At 39.8% G+C, this 14,418-nt stretch overlaps 1 protein-coding gene across 3 annotated transcripts in view; it reads left to right on the forward strand.

Moving 5' to 3' along the window:
• Osbpl11 (oxysterol binding protein like 11) overlaps positions 1-14,418 on the forward strand; it is a 71,371-nt gene that overhangs the window by 14,620 nt on the left and 42,333 nt on the right. The window contains exons 2-5 of one of the 3 annotated variants that reach the window (XM_008838561.3): positions 996-1,064; positions 5,059-5,234; positions 6,765-6,844; positions 10,286-10,462. In XM_008838561.3, the coding sequence (XP_008836783.1) occupies positions 996-1,064; positions 5,059-5,234; positions 6,765-6,844; positions 10,286-10,462 (502 nt within the window). The remainder of the gene's footprint in view (positions 1-995; positions 1,065-5,058; positions 5,235-6,764; positions 6,845-10,285; positions 10,463-14,418) is intronic. The other 2 variants (XM_017799495.2, XM_029566170.1) reach the window with 2 other exon arrangements.

The raw sequence follows: 14,418 nt of genomic DNA on the forward strand, positions 1-14,418 counted from the left end.
TGTGCTGTGGCACATGCGTGGAAGTCAGAGCACAACTTTCAGGAGTTATTTTTCTCTTGCAGTGAGAGTTCTTGCAAGCCCTTTATTTTCTGGGACAGGCTCTCTTGTGGAACCTGGAGTTCAATGATTGACTAGATGGGTGGCCAATGAGCTCCTGGGGGCTTCCTGTCTCCTCCCAGCTCTGGGATTACAGGCCTGTGCTGTCAGGTCCAGCATATGTGGGTGCTGGTGATCTGAACTCATGTCCTTGCTTTACCCACTGAGTCATCTCTGATTGCTTTAAAGTAAAACTTTTATATATTTTTTTAAGGTAGTTTGCCTAAGGTTTTAAGAAAGTATCTTCCAGCAGTTCCCATGCAGTGAAGTATACACACCCTCCTAGAAGTAAGTCCCAGTGCTCTCGTGATGTGTTAATAGCTGTGGATGGTGACCTGTGTACAAACAGAGGCTTGGTACAGAAAACCCAGACTAAAAAGGAATTCTCCAAATGGGGACTTACAAAGTATCTTGATGATTTGAGGAAATATTTGTTACTTTATGTATGACCTCAGGCTTTGAGTTCACAGTGTAAGTAAATACACAGTTATGGAGCTGTGGGACTGGATAAAGAATAGGCTTCATGGACAGAAGTAGCTCAGGGAAGATGAATTGTGTTAAGTCCCCAAAGCAGAGAAAGTGCTCTTTAGGGAATCGTTTTGGGGCACAGTTATTTGTAATACAGCATTTAGAGTGTATTTTTTTGTTGTTATGCAATTTCATATTTGTATAATGATTATATATTTGAAAACTCATATAGTTTGTGGTAGATTGCACTTGTTTTGAAGAAAAGTGGTAAAATAAAATCCTATAGATATGATATTTGGGGGATCAGATGACTCAGTTAACCTATGTTTTTTACTTATGAAGAGTTTGACGCATTAATATGAAGGGCGACTCTGCAGCTGTTTTCAAACTGTTTCTTTGATTTTGGCTCTTTCTCTTCCTTTTTGAAATAGTGATCACATGGAGAATGTTTATGGCTATTTGATGAAGTATACTAACCTGGTCACTGGGTGGCAGTACAGGTAAGTGAGATTGTTCAGTCATTCCATGCTCTCTAAGAGATTAGGAGGACCAAGCTGATTAGTCTGTATTCTGATGCCACCATAGTACTTACACAGTTGGGAATCTTCTACAGGAGGGTTCAACACATTTCCTACAAGTTTGATGACTTTTCTTCTTAGAGGTCCAGGAGTTGACACATGTCCAAGTGGCAGCCTGTAAATGCCTCTAAAATACTGTAGGAATAGAGGCCTGCCATCACCTGCCTTATACTTTTCATGCTAGCAGAACCGAGGCTCCCAGTGGCAAGAAATGGAAGTTGTGTACTTGATTCTCAAAGTTCTTTGTGACCTTGGAGAAGTTTAGTACGCAGCCTACAATCATACACCGTGCAGGCAACATCACTTCCTTTGTGGCCTAGAAGTTCTGTGCACACTGAACCTTAATGTCTCACAAAGGTCACAATAAAGTACATAGTTGCTTTTCTGCTCAAAACTCTCACTAACATTATTTTTGTCAACTTGAAGTGCACTGCAAAGTTTGAGAATTTTTAAGAATAAAGTGTATTTGATAATTCTTAAGTTGCGGACCATCCTAAAGATTAGTTATTTCTTCAAACTGGCAGTCTTTGTTATTTTGAAATTGTAAAAACAAAGAACAGGCTAGTCTTATAGTCTTTTCCTTTATAAAGCAGGTGGATTTTCTGCTTGTAAAGGCATATGCTGGCTAGATGTGGTGGCACACATCTTTAATCCCAGCACTCTGGGGGAGGCAGAGGCACTTAGGTCTCTGTGAGTTCAAGGCCAGCCTGGTCTACATAGTGAGTTCCAAGCCAGCTCGGGCTACAGGGAGACCCTGTTTTAAAACAAAAAAAAAGAAAAAAGCATACGCTGAATGTTAAGTTTCCCTGTCACACTTAGCAGTTGTTTCATATTTTTCTAGTTTATTGGTTAGGCCTACTTGCTAAAAAGGCCTAGGTCAAGAGTACCCTTTGTACAAAATCACTTTGTTTTTCCTTACTCTGGATTATCTGTCTGTCATCTCCATGTACTTTTTTTTAACTATTGGTACTGGGGATTGAACTAGGGCCTTGCACATTCTAGGGAAGCACTCTGCCATTGAGCTACATCTCTAGCCTTTTTGTGTTTTTTAATTTTTAAATTTTTTTTGAGACAGGGTCTTCCTATAGCCCCAGCTGGCCTGAACTCACTATGTAGACCAGACTGGCCTTGAACTCACAGAGATCTACCTGCCTCTGCCTTGAAGTGCTGGGACTAAAGGTGTGTACCACGATGCCTGGCTACTTATTTTTGTGTGTGTTTGTATAGATGTAAGTGCATGGGTGTGTCAGGTTGTCAGGCTTGGCAGCAAACCCCTTTACCCACTGAGGCATCTCACTGGCCCTAAACCCTGTTATATTCTAAATTGCCTTTGACTACTTTTAAGAGAAGAGACTAGTCATTTTCCTTTTCTTCTTTGAAATGTGTTGTACTTCTTGCTTGGAACAGTGGAGACTGTTCTTTATTTTTTTAATGAAAGTTTTTCTATTTTGTCGTATTTTGTTCTTGTTCTTGCTGTTACTTATTTTTAGAACTCTTACTCTGTAGCTCAGACTGTCCTCTTACTGTGTAGCCAGGCTGGCCTAGAGCTCGTAATAATCCTTCTGGATTATAGGCATGAGCCACCATACCCGACTTTGGATGATTTAAAAAAAATCTTTTATTTATTATTATTTTTATTTTATGCATATGAGTGTATTGCCTGCATATATGTAAGTGCACCTGTGTCGTGCAGTGCTGGGGAGGTCAGAAGAGGGTTTCGGAGTCCCCTGGAACTGGAGTTAAGGACGATTCATAGCTGCCATGTGGATGCTGGGGATTGAACCTGGGTCCTCTGCAAGACCAGTCAGTGCTCTTAACTGCTGAGCTATCTCTCTAGCCCCCTTCGATGAGTTTTTTTTTTTTAATAGATTATCTGTGTGGACATTTGGTAAGGACACTTGATCATGTCAGTGACTAATGTTCATTCAAATAACCCCTTCAAATCTTTGGAAAGTAAAAAACTCTGTTAAAAAGATGGGTGTAGTGGTGCATTCCTTTAGTCCCAGCACTCTGGAGGCAGAGGCAGGTGGATCTCTGTGAGATTGAAGCCAGCCTGGTCTACATAGTGAGTACCAGGCCAGCTGAGGTTACAGGGAGACCGTGTCTCAAAAGATCAAACAACAAAAACAACAGCGGAAAACAACTCTATTAATAAAGAATGAACAAAAATGTGATAGTTTATAATGTAGAAGTAGAGATGTTCAAATGCACGAAAGATCTTTAACTCCATTAGTAATTAATGAAATGTGAGTTTAAAAACTCTAAAAGTAGTTGATGGAGCAGAGCAGATGAGTAGAGTACTTGCCTAGCATGCACAAGCCAGTGCCACATACACCAAATGTGACCCTGTTGCAAAAACCAAAAAGGCGCTGCAAAAATAATAAAATTAGATTTTTATCAATATGTGAATATATTTTTAGAACTCAGAAGCTGCTAAAAGACAGGAAGGAAGCAGTAGGGCTTGGTTTCTCGGGCACTCTAACTTTCTATTTCTTCCATCAGCTCCTCTTCCTGATTCCGTTTTCTCTGACTCCTTTGGATACGGTAATTTTGATACTGCTTGTAGCATCTTCCCGGATCTTGAACCAGATCAAACTAAACACCAGGTTCTATTATACGGCCCCCAATCATGTAGAATATCAGACCTCTTGAAACCCAAGCTTGAATTTTTGAGAAATTCAGTTTTTAGTAATTTTTTTTTTTTTTTTCTTTTTGAGACAGGGTCTCCCTGTAGCCCCAGCTGTCCTGGAACTCACTATATAGACCAGGCTGGCCTCGAACTCACAGAGATCTGCCTGCCTCTGCCTCCCAAGTGCTGGGATTAAAAGCGTGTGCCACTACGCCTGGCAGTAATTTTTTTTTAAAAGAAAAGAATTGTTGTAATACCTAATTTGGCTTCTGGGTTAATGTGTCCTAAATTAGTTAATCTGGAACCAAATCAGAACATCAAATTCTTTTCCAAAGTTCATTAGTATTCCATCAAATTCTTTTCCAAGGTGTATCAGGATTTCATCATTTAGTTTCAAGTTCCTTATGTTTCTTGGTCTCTAATTGCAGCCTTTGTATTTTTAAACAGGACAAGTAATCTTCAGTTGTGACCTACTTAATGATGCACTCACAGAATCCCTCTCCCCTGACAGTATCCTCATGGAATATTTCACTGATTAATGCTTAGATCATATTCATTTCTTTTTTTTTCAACTCATATTGATTGCTGAGCTTTTAAAGATTTGTTATTTATGTGTATCTGGGTGTGTACGCGTGTGTGTATGCCGTGTGTTTATAGGTGCCTGTGGAGGCTGGAAGAAGGCATAAGATCCCTTGGAGCTGTAGTTACATATGGTTGTAAGCCACCCAACCTGGGGGCTAGGAATCAAACTCAGGTCCTCTATAATAGGAATATGCACTCTTAACTGCTGAGACATTTCTCCAGCTCCCATATTTATTCATTTCTTACTTAGCATTAAACTAGCCTAGAGTTCATACTTTGTTTTTAATGAATTTTATATAACAGTGCTTGCTACCATCACCTTTGGCAGTTTATCCTCTGAAAGAATACTTGTACCTGCATTGACTGTTAGATTTCTTCTCTAAAAAGTGCCTCTCTTGGGGCTAAAGAAGCAGTTTATGGGTGGAGTGCCTGCCTAGAATGTGAGGCCCAATGTTTGATCTCCAGGATGACAAAAATTAACATAAATGCCTCTGCCTCAGCTCTAGGGTTTGTACTTTCTATTAAATTCATTCAGTGTTCCAGTAACGCTAGAAAATTCAGTGGAGTGTTTTTCAAGGTATTTTTGTCATGCTTTTAATTTTTAAAAAATTTAAGTAAAATTCCTTTAATAGTTTTAATAGTATTGAAGTTTGCTTTAGTTTGCCTGGAGCAAATGTAAAAATAACAACTTTCTTAACATTACAGGTTTTTCGTTTTGAACAATGAAGCTGGGCTGTTGGAGTACTTTGTGAATGAACAGTCTAGAAATCAAAAACCCAGAGGTACTTTGCAGCTTGCAGGTGCTGTGATCTCACCCAGTGATGAGGACTCTCACACTTTCACAGTGAATGCTGCCAGCGGGGAGCAGTATAAACTCAGAGGTAGGATTAGGGCAGGAGACCTGCCACTGCCATTTGCTGCTTCCCTTGAGCTGCTGTGCTCACCTGCTTTCGTTTGGGTTTGGGGAACAGACACTATTGTCATTGGTGGAACCCTATTCCAAGTCTCAGAGCTGCTCTGAGAATTTATGAAGTCCTATTTTTAAAAGGTTTATTTTCATTATAATATTTTTAAAATTAGGGGTGTGTATTGGATCCCCTGGAGCTGTAGATACAGGTGATTGTGAGCCACCTGATGTGGGTACTGGAAACCAACTTTGGTCTCTATAAGATCAGTACACACTCTTAACTGCTGAACCATCTGTCCAGCTGCATGAAATCTGTTTTAATAACTTTTTTCAAGTTTGCCAGTAAGGGAGTCTATTTAGAATTGGACCTTCTCAAAACAAATCTGTGTAGGTAAAACCCCAATTTCTGAGAAGCCTAAAACCCCAGACTTCTTTTTTATTTTGTTTTTCTTTTTGAGACAGGGTCTCTTTGTAGCCCCATCTGGCGTGGAACTTGCTATATAGAACAGCTCACCTTGAACTCAGAGATCCACCGGCCTCTGCCTCCTGAGTGCTGGGATTAAGGGCGTGTGTGCTGCCGTGCTGACTTCTTTAAATAATAGTCTTATGCCTTCCACAAGAATGTTCTTTGCCCCTTGTCCTTGTCCCAGCTTTTAGTAACTAATGTACACATTTGGGATTTATTGAAATGTCCATACTCATTAATATAAAATGTATCTTCTGTAGTTTTGTTTTTGTTTGGGTTTTTTTTTTTTTTTTTTTGAGACAGGGTCTAGCTATGTAGGTCAGGCAGGCTTCAGATCCAGCCTCCAGGACTGGAATTATAAGCCTGTGCTGCCATGTGTATAACCTCTGTCTAGATAAATTTAATTTGTGTAGAAATGTGTGATTTTTATTTAATAAGTATATATAAAGTGTAATGGTTACCCTAATTGGCCATTCTTGTAAGATCTGAAAGGATCAATGATACTTCAGATTTTTAATCAGGGTTGGTTCTTTAAATAAGGACAAACTACCATGAGGAACTTAAAACCTGTTTTTCTCATGTCTTCACCTGGCTGCCTGTGATCTGTCCTCATGCCATTTCCACACGTAACAAGCCCAATGCTTCAGTCTCTTTCTTGCCCTCCCTCTAGTTAGGAACATTTGATCTAGGGAAAGTAGAACCAGTCTTTTCTTTTTACTCACCCAGCCTTCTTGCTGTGGATGATTGTGTTCCTAAAATAAATATAAAAGTAAATAATGGGGCTGGAGAGATTGCTCAGCAGTAAAGAGCACTGGCTGATCTTGCAAAGAACCCAGGTTCGGTTTCCAGCACCTACATGGAGGCTAACAACCGTCCGTAACTCTAGCTCCAAGGAACCCAACCCCTCTTCTGACCTCTGTGGGCATTGCATGACACAGGTGCACTTATACATGCAGGCAATACACTCATACACGTAAAATAAAAATGGTAAGTAAAATATTTTTTAAAGAAGTAAATAACATACACATTTGTTATCAGCTACAGATGCTAAGGAACGACAGCATTGGGTTAGCAGACTTCAGATATGTACACAGCACCACACTGAAGCTATTGGGAAGGTATGTGGATTTGTATACATTATTAATGCACAGAAATGGTGGAAATGTGTGTTTTGTAGATTGAGATACCAGGGTCAGCGAACTGGCTCAGTGGGTAAATGGTTTTGCCGCTAAACCTGACTGCAAGTTTGTTCCCCAGAACCCACATGATGGAAGGAGAGAACCAATTCCTGAAAGTTGTCCTCTGACCTCCAGATGTGCGCTGTGACACACACATTCAATAAATTAATGTTTAACCACCCCCTCCCCCAAACCGGGTTTGGTAGCACATGCCTTTAATTCTAATACTTGGAAGGCAGAGACAGGCATATCTCTATGAGTTAAAGGTCAGCTTGGTCTACATGGTTTCAGGCCAGCTGGGGCTACAGAGAGACCCTGTCTCAAAAACAACAAAAACCAAACAACCCTCCCCCCCCAAATATATTGAGGTATACTATTCACATACCATAAAAGTCACCCTTTTAAAGTGTAAAATCTCAGGTTTTAGAATAGTCAAAAGGTTGTGCAACCATTGGTAGCTGTCTAACTACAGAATGCTTCCATCAACCCTTACAAAAACCCATAACCATTAATACCCACTTTTATTTTCTTTAGTCTCTGGGCAAGCATTAAATCTATTTTCTGTTCACATGAAATATAAAATATGGTTTGTCGTATCTGTTTTTTCCACTTAACAATGTTTTCAAGGTTTATCTACACTGCTAGATGTAGCAGTGTTGCTCCCCGTCTTATCCCCCTCTCTGAGATAGAATCTAGCTGTGTTGCTTAGGCTGGCCTTGAATTCTCTACCCACCTGCCTCAGTTTTCCAATGCTGGGACTTGAACTCAGGGCAGTTCTCCTGTTCCAGCCTTTTTGAGATAGGTTCTCATATATCTCCTGCTGCCCTTGCTATGTAGTCGAAGATATCCTTGAACTTCTGATCCTCCTGCCTCTATCACCTGAGTACTGGGATTATAGGCATGCATCAACATGCTAGGTTTTTGTGATATTGGGGATCAAATCAAGGCAAGCATTTTATCAGTTAGCCACATCCCTAGCTTGCCTTCTGCCTCAGCCTTCTTTTATTTTGAGACTGGGTCTCTCACTTGACCTGGAACCTGCAGATTCAGTCAGGCTGACTGGCCAGTGAGCTCCAGGGATGCACCAGTTTCTGCATCATGCACCACCATCCCCAGCTTAAAAAAAAATTTAAATTGAATTTTTGATAATTTTGTACAGTGTATTTTGTTCATATTCAGGACCCCCCCCCATCTGCATCCCCTTACTACCTTCCCTTTCCAGTTTCATGTCCTCATTATTATTTTTTTTTTAAGGTCTATCGAGTCTAATTTTGGTCCTGGCCTATCCCCTGGAGCCTGGTCAACCTACCCAGTGTCACACCCATAAAGAAAACTGACTCTCCTTCATCCAGCAGCTGTCAGTTGCCAGTAGTTCCTCAGCTCGGGTTGGAGCTTCTGACCCACCTCTCCCCTTCTATGAGTCCCCAGCTTTCTATGTGGATACTGGGGATCTGAACTCAGTTCTCATGCTTACTCAGCAAGTACTTACTGACAGCTGTCTCCTTAACCCCTGATTTTTCTGTGTTGTTTTGGTAGACTCTTACGATTTTCATTTCCCAAATGCTTAACCTTTTCGTGTACATACTGATAATTTGTGTATCTTTAAAAAGTGTTTCATTATTATTATTGTTACTGTCTATGTGTGTGTGATGTTTATGTGAGCGTTGGAGCATACATGTCACAGTGCATGTGGAGGCCAGAGGACAACTTTTAGGAGAAGGTTCCTCCTTCCAGTGTGGGCTCCAGCGATCAAATGCAGGCTCTCAGGCTTACTCAGTAAGCACTTTTATCCATTGGGCCATCTGTGGGCTCAATAATTTGTGTATCTTTTTTTGGAGTGGTGTGTTTCCTTTATAAAAAAAGTATTTATTATTTTATGTGTATGAGTGTATTACCTGCATGATATATGTGCACCTGTGTCGTGCAATGCCTGCAGAGGTCAGAAAAAGGTGTTGGATCCCCAGGAACTGGAGCTACCGACAGTGGTTACCCCTCATGTGGATGCTGGGAATTGAACCCAGTTCCTCTGTAAGAACAGCCAGTGCTTGTAACCACTGAGTCACCTCTCTAGCCCTGTATGTTTCCTTTTTTGAGACAGAGTCTCATTGTGTTGCCCAGGCTTGTCTTAAACTCCTGGATTCAAGTGATCCTTCTCCGTCAGCCTCCTGAGAGCTGGAATTACAAATGTGCATTACCATGCCTTGGCTCTTTGGAGTGCTTTCTAATATTTTTAAGGTGAAGACAAGTCTTAATATTTGAAATCTAGAGATGACTAAAAAGTAATATAAAAGGATCTCATTTAAAAGATTTCATACCTAAATGATAGCTTGAGTTTTCCTTTTTTTGTTTTTCTTTCTTCCTGGTATTTTTTCCATTAACTAATTTTTATTTTTATGTTTAATTAATTAATTAATTAATTTGTTTATTTTTATTTATTTTTTGAGTCAGGGTCTCCCTGTAGCCCCAGATGGTCTGGACCTTGCCATGTGGACCAGACTGGCTTTTCAGCCTCACAGGGACTGGCTTTCTTCTGCCTCCCAGTGCTGGGATTAAAGGCATGTGCCATTGTGCTCACTTCCCACTAATTCAAAAAAATGTTTATTTTTATTTTATGTGTATGGGTATTATGTCTGCACGTATACGTGCATCTGTGTCATACATCGTCCATGGTGGACAGAAGAAGGCGTCAGATCCCATGGAACTGAAGTTATGGATGGCTCTTAGCTGCCATGTGGGTGCTGGGATTTGAACTTGGGTCCTCTGCAAGAGCAACCAGCACCCTTAACCACTGAGCCATCTCTCCAGCCCTTCACTAAGTTTTAGGTCCAGGCATGATGGTCACTTTGAAGGTGAGTCAGGATTGTGGGCTTGAGGCTAGCCTGGGCTATATAGTGAGACCCTGTTTCAAAACAATGTAAATAAAATATTGTATTTAGTTTTGCAGCCTAGTCTTCAGGAACTCCAATATAATAGCTTTACCCACAGTAAAAACTTAGTCAATGACAGTGATCAGAAAGTACCAGATTGTTGCAAAGGACACTTGCATGTTTCTTTAGGAGATATATTCTATATATTGTACATATATTGAATATTATATTTATTTTGTTTTGCAGTGTGTAAAAATATGAAATTAGAAAAATCTTGTTATTCTAATGTACTTTAAAAAATGTGTAAAATCTTTTTGAGAATACGAAACTGGAAATTTTAATTTCTAAACTTTGACTAGTTTAAATTTTATTTTCAGAAATGTTACTAAGTCAAATTTGATGTTAATTTAATTTTTTAAAATTATACATTTATAAAGCCTCAAATGTATGGTAATTTGATGGATATAGAGCCTAAATTTTAAAAAGCAAAAAAGGAATTTTCTTTTTCTGACAGAATAACCCTCCTCTGAAGTCACGAAGCTTCTCGCTTGCGTCTAGTGGTAATTCTCCGATATCCCAGAGGAGACCAAGTCAAAATGCCATTTCTTTTTTTAATGTTGGACATTCTAAACTGCAGTCAGCGAACAAAAGAACTCACGTACCTCCGGACCATCTTACAGAGGTCAGGGAAGTAAGTATGAGCTGAAGCCAGGTGAGATGCTCAAGATAGTGTCTTCCCTGGTTTCATCACAACGGTGTGTGGATCCCATTTGTGTCTGTGGGCCTTTAGTGTTCTCTATATACTATACTAAAATAAGATTGTGTGATTGTCTATAATATCCCAAGTTTCTTATCTCTCAAAAGCTGTGTGTTAGGATGCTGTCATTTTTAAAAAGTCTGTATCTTTAGTTTTTTTTTTTTTTTAATTTCTTTTAATATGCACCCATCTTTTAGTTTTCAAGTGAAAATATAGGCTCCTTTGATGTAAAATTTGTGATCAGAGGAGGCATTAAGCTGGGCATGGTGGCTTATGCTTATAATTGCTACACTTGGGATGCTGAGGCAGGAGAATTGCCAGGAGTTAAGGCCAGCCTGGGCTATAGTGTGAGGCCCTGTCTCAAAAGCCAAATAGTCAAAGAAGCTATTAAACCTAGTTGGAAAGGCTGTATAACAAAATTAATGACTTTGATTTTTTATTTTATGTGTATGAGTGTTTTGCCTCCCTGTACACTTAGGTACCACATAGGTACATTGCCCACAAAAGCGAGAAGAGGGAGTCGGTCCAGTGAACTGGAGTTATAGGTGATTGTGAGCTGCCAGAAACCTGTAGGACTATTTCCATTTGGTCATACACCTCCTCCCTGGCTCTTACAATCTTTCCAGCCCCCTGTTTTGCAATGGTCTCTGAGCCCTGGGTGGGTAGATTCTGATGTAAGAGTCTGTCCAAGGACCCACACTCTGCAGAGTCTTATTCTCTGTGTTTTGGCCATTTGTGACCTTTTGTGTTCCTGGCCCTCCATTGCATGAGGGATCTTCACTGATGAGAATTGATAGATGTGTTAGTATTCTCTCTACCCCTTGTTATACTGTGTTGGATAAGCTTTAGGTGCAGAGGTTGCATCATAGATGTGTCGCTTAGGGTTGGGCAATTCACAAAAAATCTCTGTGTGTGACCAGTTGTGGAACTCTGTAATAATCTCCATCTGGTGCAAAAGAAGCTTCTTTGATGAGTGGTGACTGGGATACTTGTCTGTAAATATAAGGATACATATTTTGCACATAGTAAGATGTGCAACAGCCTTGGGGTTTTCTTTAAGATCTGTGACCTCTCCAGCATGTGTATTTGGCTATATTTACAGTACCACACATGAGTTTCCTCCTATTGAGTGGGGTTTAAGTCCAGTTAGGTAGCTGTTGATTACCACCAAGATAAAAGGGCCACTTCTGCCCCAATACAGTTTGCTGTGCTGGTCATTGTTGTGGTTATTGAAACACTGATTGATGTTCTACCTTAGCAGCTTACATAGTGCTCTCCAAAGCTATGAGAGCTAGCCTTCAGGGGAGGTGGCTTCCAGGTCAGTCCCAATTCTGTTGCTCCAAGTCCTGTGTCTGAAGTATGTTCTGTCTTCAGCAATAGGGTCTTACCTTCAAGTTCTGAGAGGCAATCAAGGCCTGTAACAATAGCTTGTGTAATTTTGGGGGTCTCTTGGACCACATCCTGGCCAACAACTCATGGAAGGTTTCTCCTGTCTGGCACATAAAAATAGACTAAATTCTGATGCTGCCTTATCTTGTGATTTTGTATTTTTTAATGCTAGTTAATAAATAATGCAGTTTGTCAGGTTATAAATATTTCAGGCATTGCTTGCTGTCAAATTTGGTAGTACTTCTGCATAGCTAAGAAGTATATTGGTGTAAATAATACTGTAAGTCATTTAAATGAGTCAAAGTAGGATGCTGTGGAGAGTGGTACTTTGTATTATGTTTATAGATAAAGAAATTGAAGTCTAGAGAAATGCAGTAACAGGCTTTGAGGTATACAAAGAAAAGTCAGTGTTCACTGCTTGAGCCATCTCTCCAGCCCCCACTAAGATTTTTTATTTTATTTTTTAAATAATTTTTAATCGCACTTTTTCAAATTTAATGCAATATATTTTGATTATATTTAGACCCCCTTCCCTATCTGAGTCCCTCTGACAGTCCCCCCTACCAGATTTCATGTACTCTGTCATACATGTTAAGGCCTATCAATCCTACTTTGTGTCCCCAAATTGTCCTTCAGTATGTGTCCATCCACTGGAGCCTGGTTAGCTTACCTAGTGTCACATCCTTAGACAAAACCAACTCTCCCTCTTCCAGCAGTTAATTGTTTGCTAATAGTTCCTTAGCTAAGGTTGGGAATTCTTCCCCACTTTCCCCCTTCTGTGCTGGAATTTCATCTGGCTTGGGTTTGCATGGGTCTTGTGCATGCTGTTACTGTTGCTGTAAGTTCACATGACCACGCTGTCTGGAATATTTTATTTCTTTGTGATAATCCACCATCTCTGGTTCTTAGACTCTTTATGCCCTCTCTTCTGCAATGGTCCCTGAGCCTTGGGTGGCAGAGGTTTGATAGTGGTGTCCTATTCAGGGAAAAGTACTTTACAGTCTCTTATTCTCAGCACTCTGGCCAGTTGTGGCTTTCTGGGTTAATCACCATCTGTCGGCATGAGGAAGCTTCGCTGATGAGAATTGAGAGATGCAGTAATCTAATATTCTTCCCCCCCCCCGCCCCCCGTTCTGTTATGTTCCTTGAGCCCTAGGTATAGAAGTTGCATTGTAGATTTGTCACTTAGGGCTGGACACCTCCCAGAATTCTGTGTTTGACCAGTTGTAGAACTTTGTAATAGTCTCCATTTGTTGCAAAAAGAAGCTTCTTTGATGAGTGGTGAGAGGTACACTTGTCTGTAAATATAAGGATATATATATATATATTTAGAATACGGTGAGAACGTTGGTTTAGAGATGTAACAAAAGTAGGTTTTTCTTTAGGGTCTGTAACCTCTCCAGCCATTGTATTTGATCATGTTTATAGTACCACACATGATTTCCCTTCTGTTGAGTGAACCTTAATTCCAATTAGGCAGCTGTTGATTACCCCAAGATTAAAATGCCACTACCATGCCAGTAGATATTATTTGCTGGGCTGGTTATTGTTGTGGTTCATTTACTTTACAGCTGGATGGAAATACTGATTTTCCCTTGGCAGTTTGTATAGTATTGTCTGATAACTATGGGAGCTAGTCTTCAGGGAGGAGGCTTCCAGGTCAATTCCAGCTTGACTGCTCCAATTCCTGTGTCTAAAGTATGTCCTATCTTTAACAATAGGGTCTTGCCTTCAAGTTCTTGGAAGCAATCAAAGACTGTGGCAGTAGTCCGTGTTTGTTATTTTGGGAGTCTCTTGAACTACCCTAACAACTTGAAGGGAGGTTTCTTCCTGCCTGGCACTGTGTTTTTTGTTATACAACCTTTAGCTATACACATACACTCATTTGTATGGCATGTGATTTTTGTCTTTAAGTCCATTTATATGATGTATTACATTTATTGACTTACGTATATTGAACCATCCCTGCATCTCTGGAATTAAGCCAACTTGATTTTGGTGGATAGTCTTTTTGATATGTGTCTATGTACGATTTTGGAGTATTTTGTTGAGAGTTTTTGTATCTGTGTTCATTAGGGGTATGAGGCTATAGTTTTTTTTTGTTGTGTTTTTACCTTGTTTTGGTATTAGAGGTATACTGGTTTTATAGAAAGAGTTTGGGAGTTTTCCCTCTGTTTTGTCTTTTTGAATAATTTAAGAGTATTGCTTGTAGCTGTTCTTTGAAGGTCTGATAAAATTCTGCCATGAAACCACCTGGATCTGGGCCTTTTTTAGTTGGGATGATCTGTTTCGATGTCCTTGTTTGTTATATATAGGTCTGTTTAAGTTGTTGGTCCCTCTTGATTTATCTTTGGTGGGTCCATTGAATTTAGAAATTTGTCCATTTCTTCTAGAATTTCTAATTTAATAGAGTATTGATTTTTAAAATATTCCTTTAAAACGTTCTGGATCTTTTTGGTCTTTGTTGTGATGTTTCCCTTTTTGTCTCTGATTTTGTTGAT

This window comes from Nannospalax galili, unplaced genomic scaffold, assembly GCF_000622305.1.
Source record: "Nannospalax galili isolate Female #2095 unplaced genomic scaffold, S.galili_v1.0 scaffold598, whole genome shotgun sequence".
NCBI lineage: Eukaryota > Metazoa > Chordata > Mammalia > Rodentia > Spalacidae > Nannospalax > Nannospalax galili.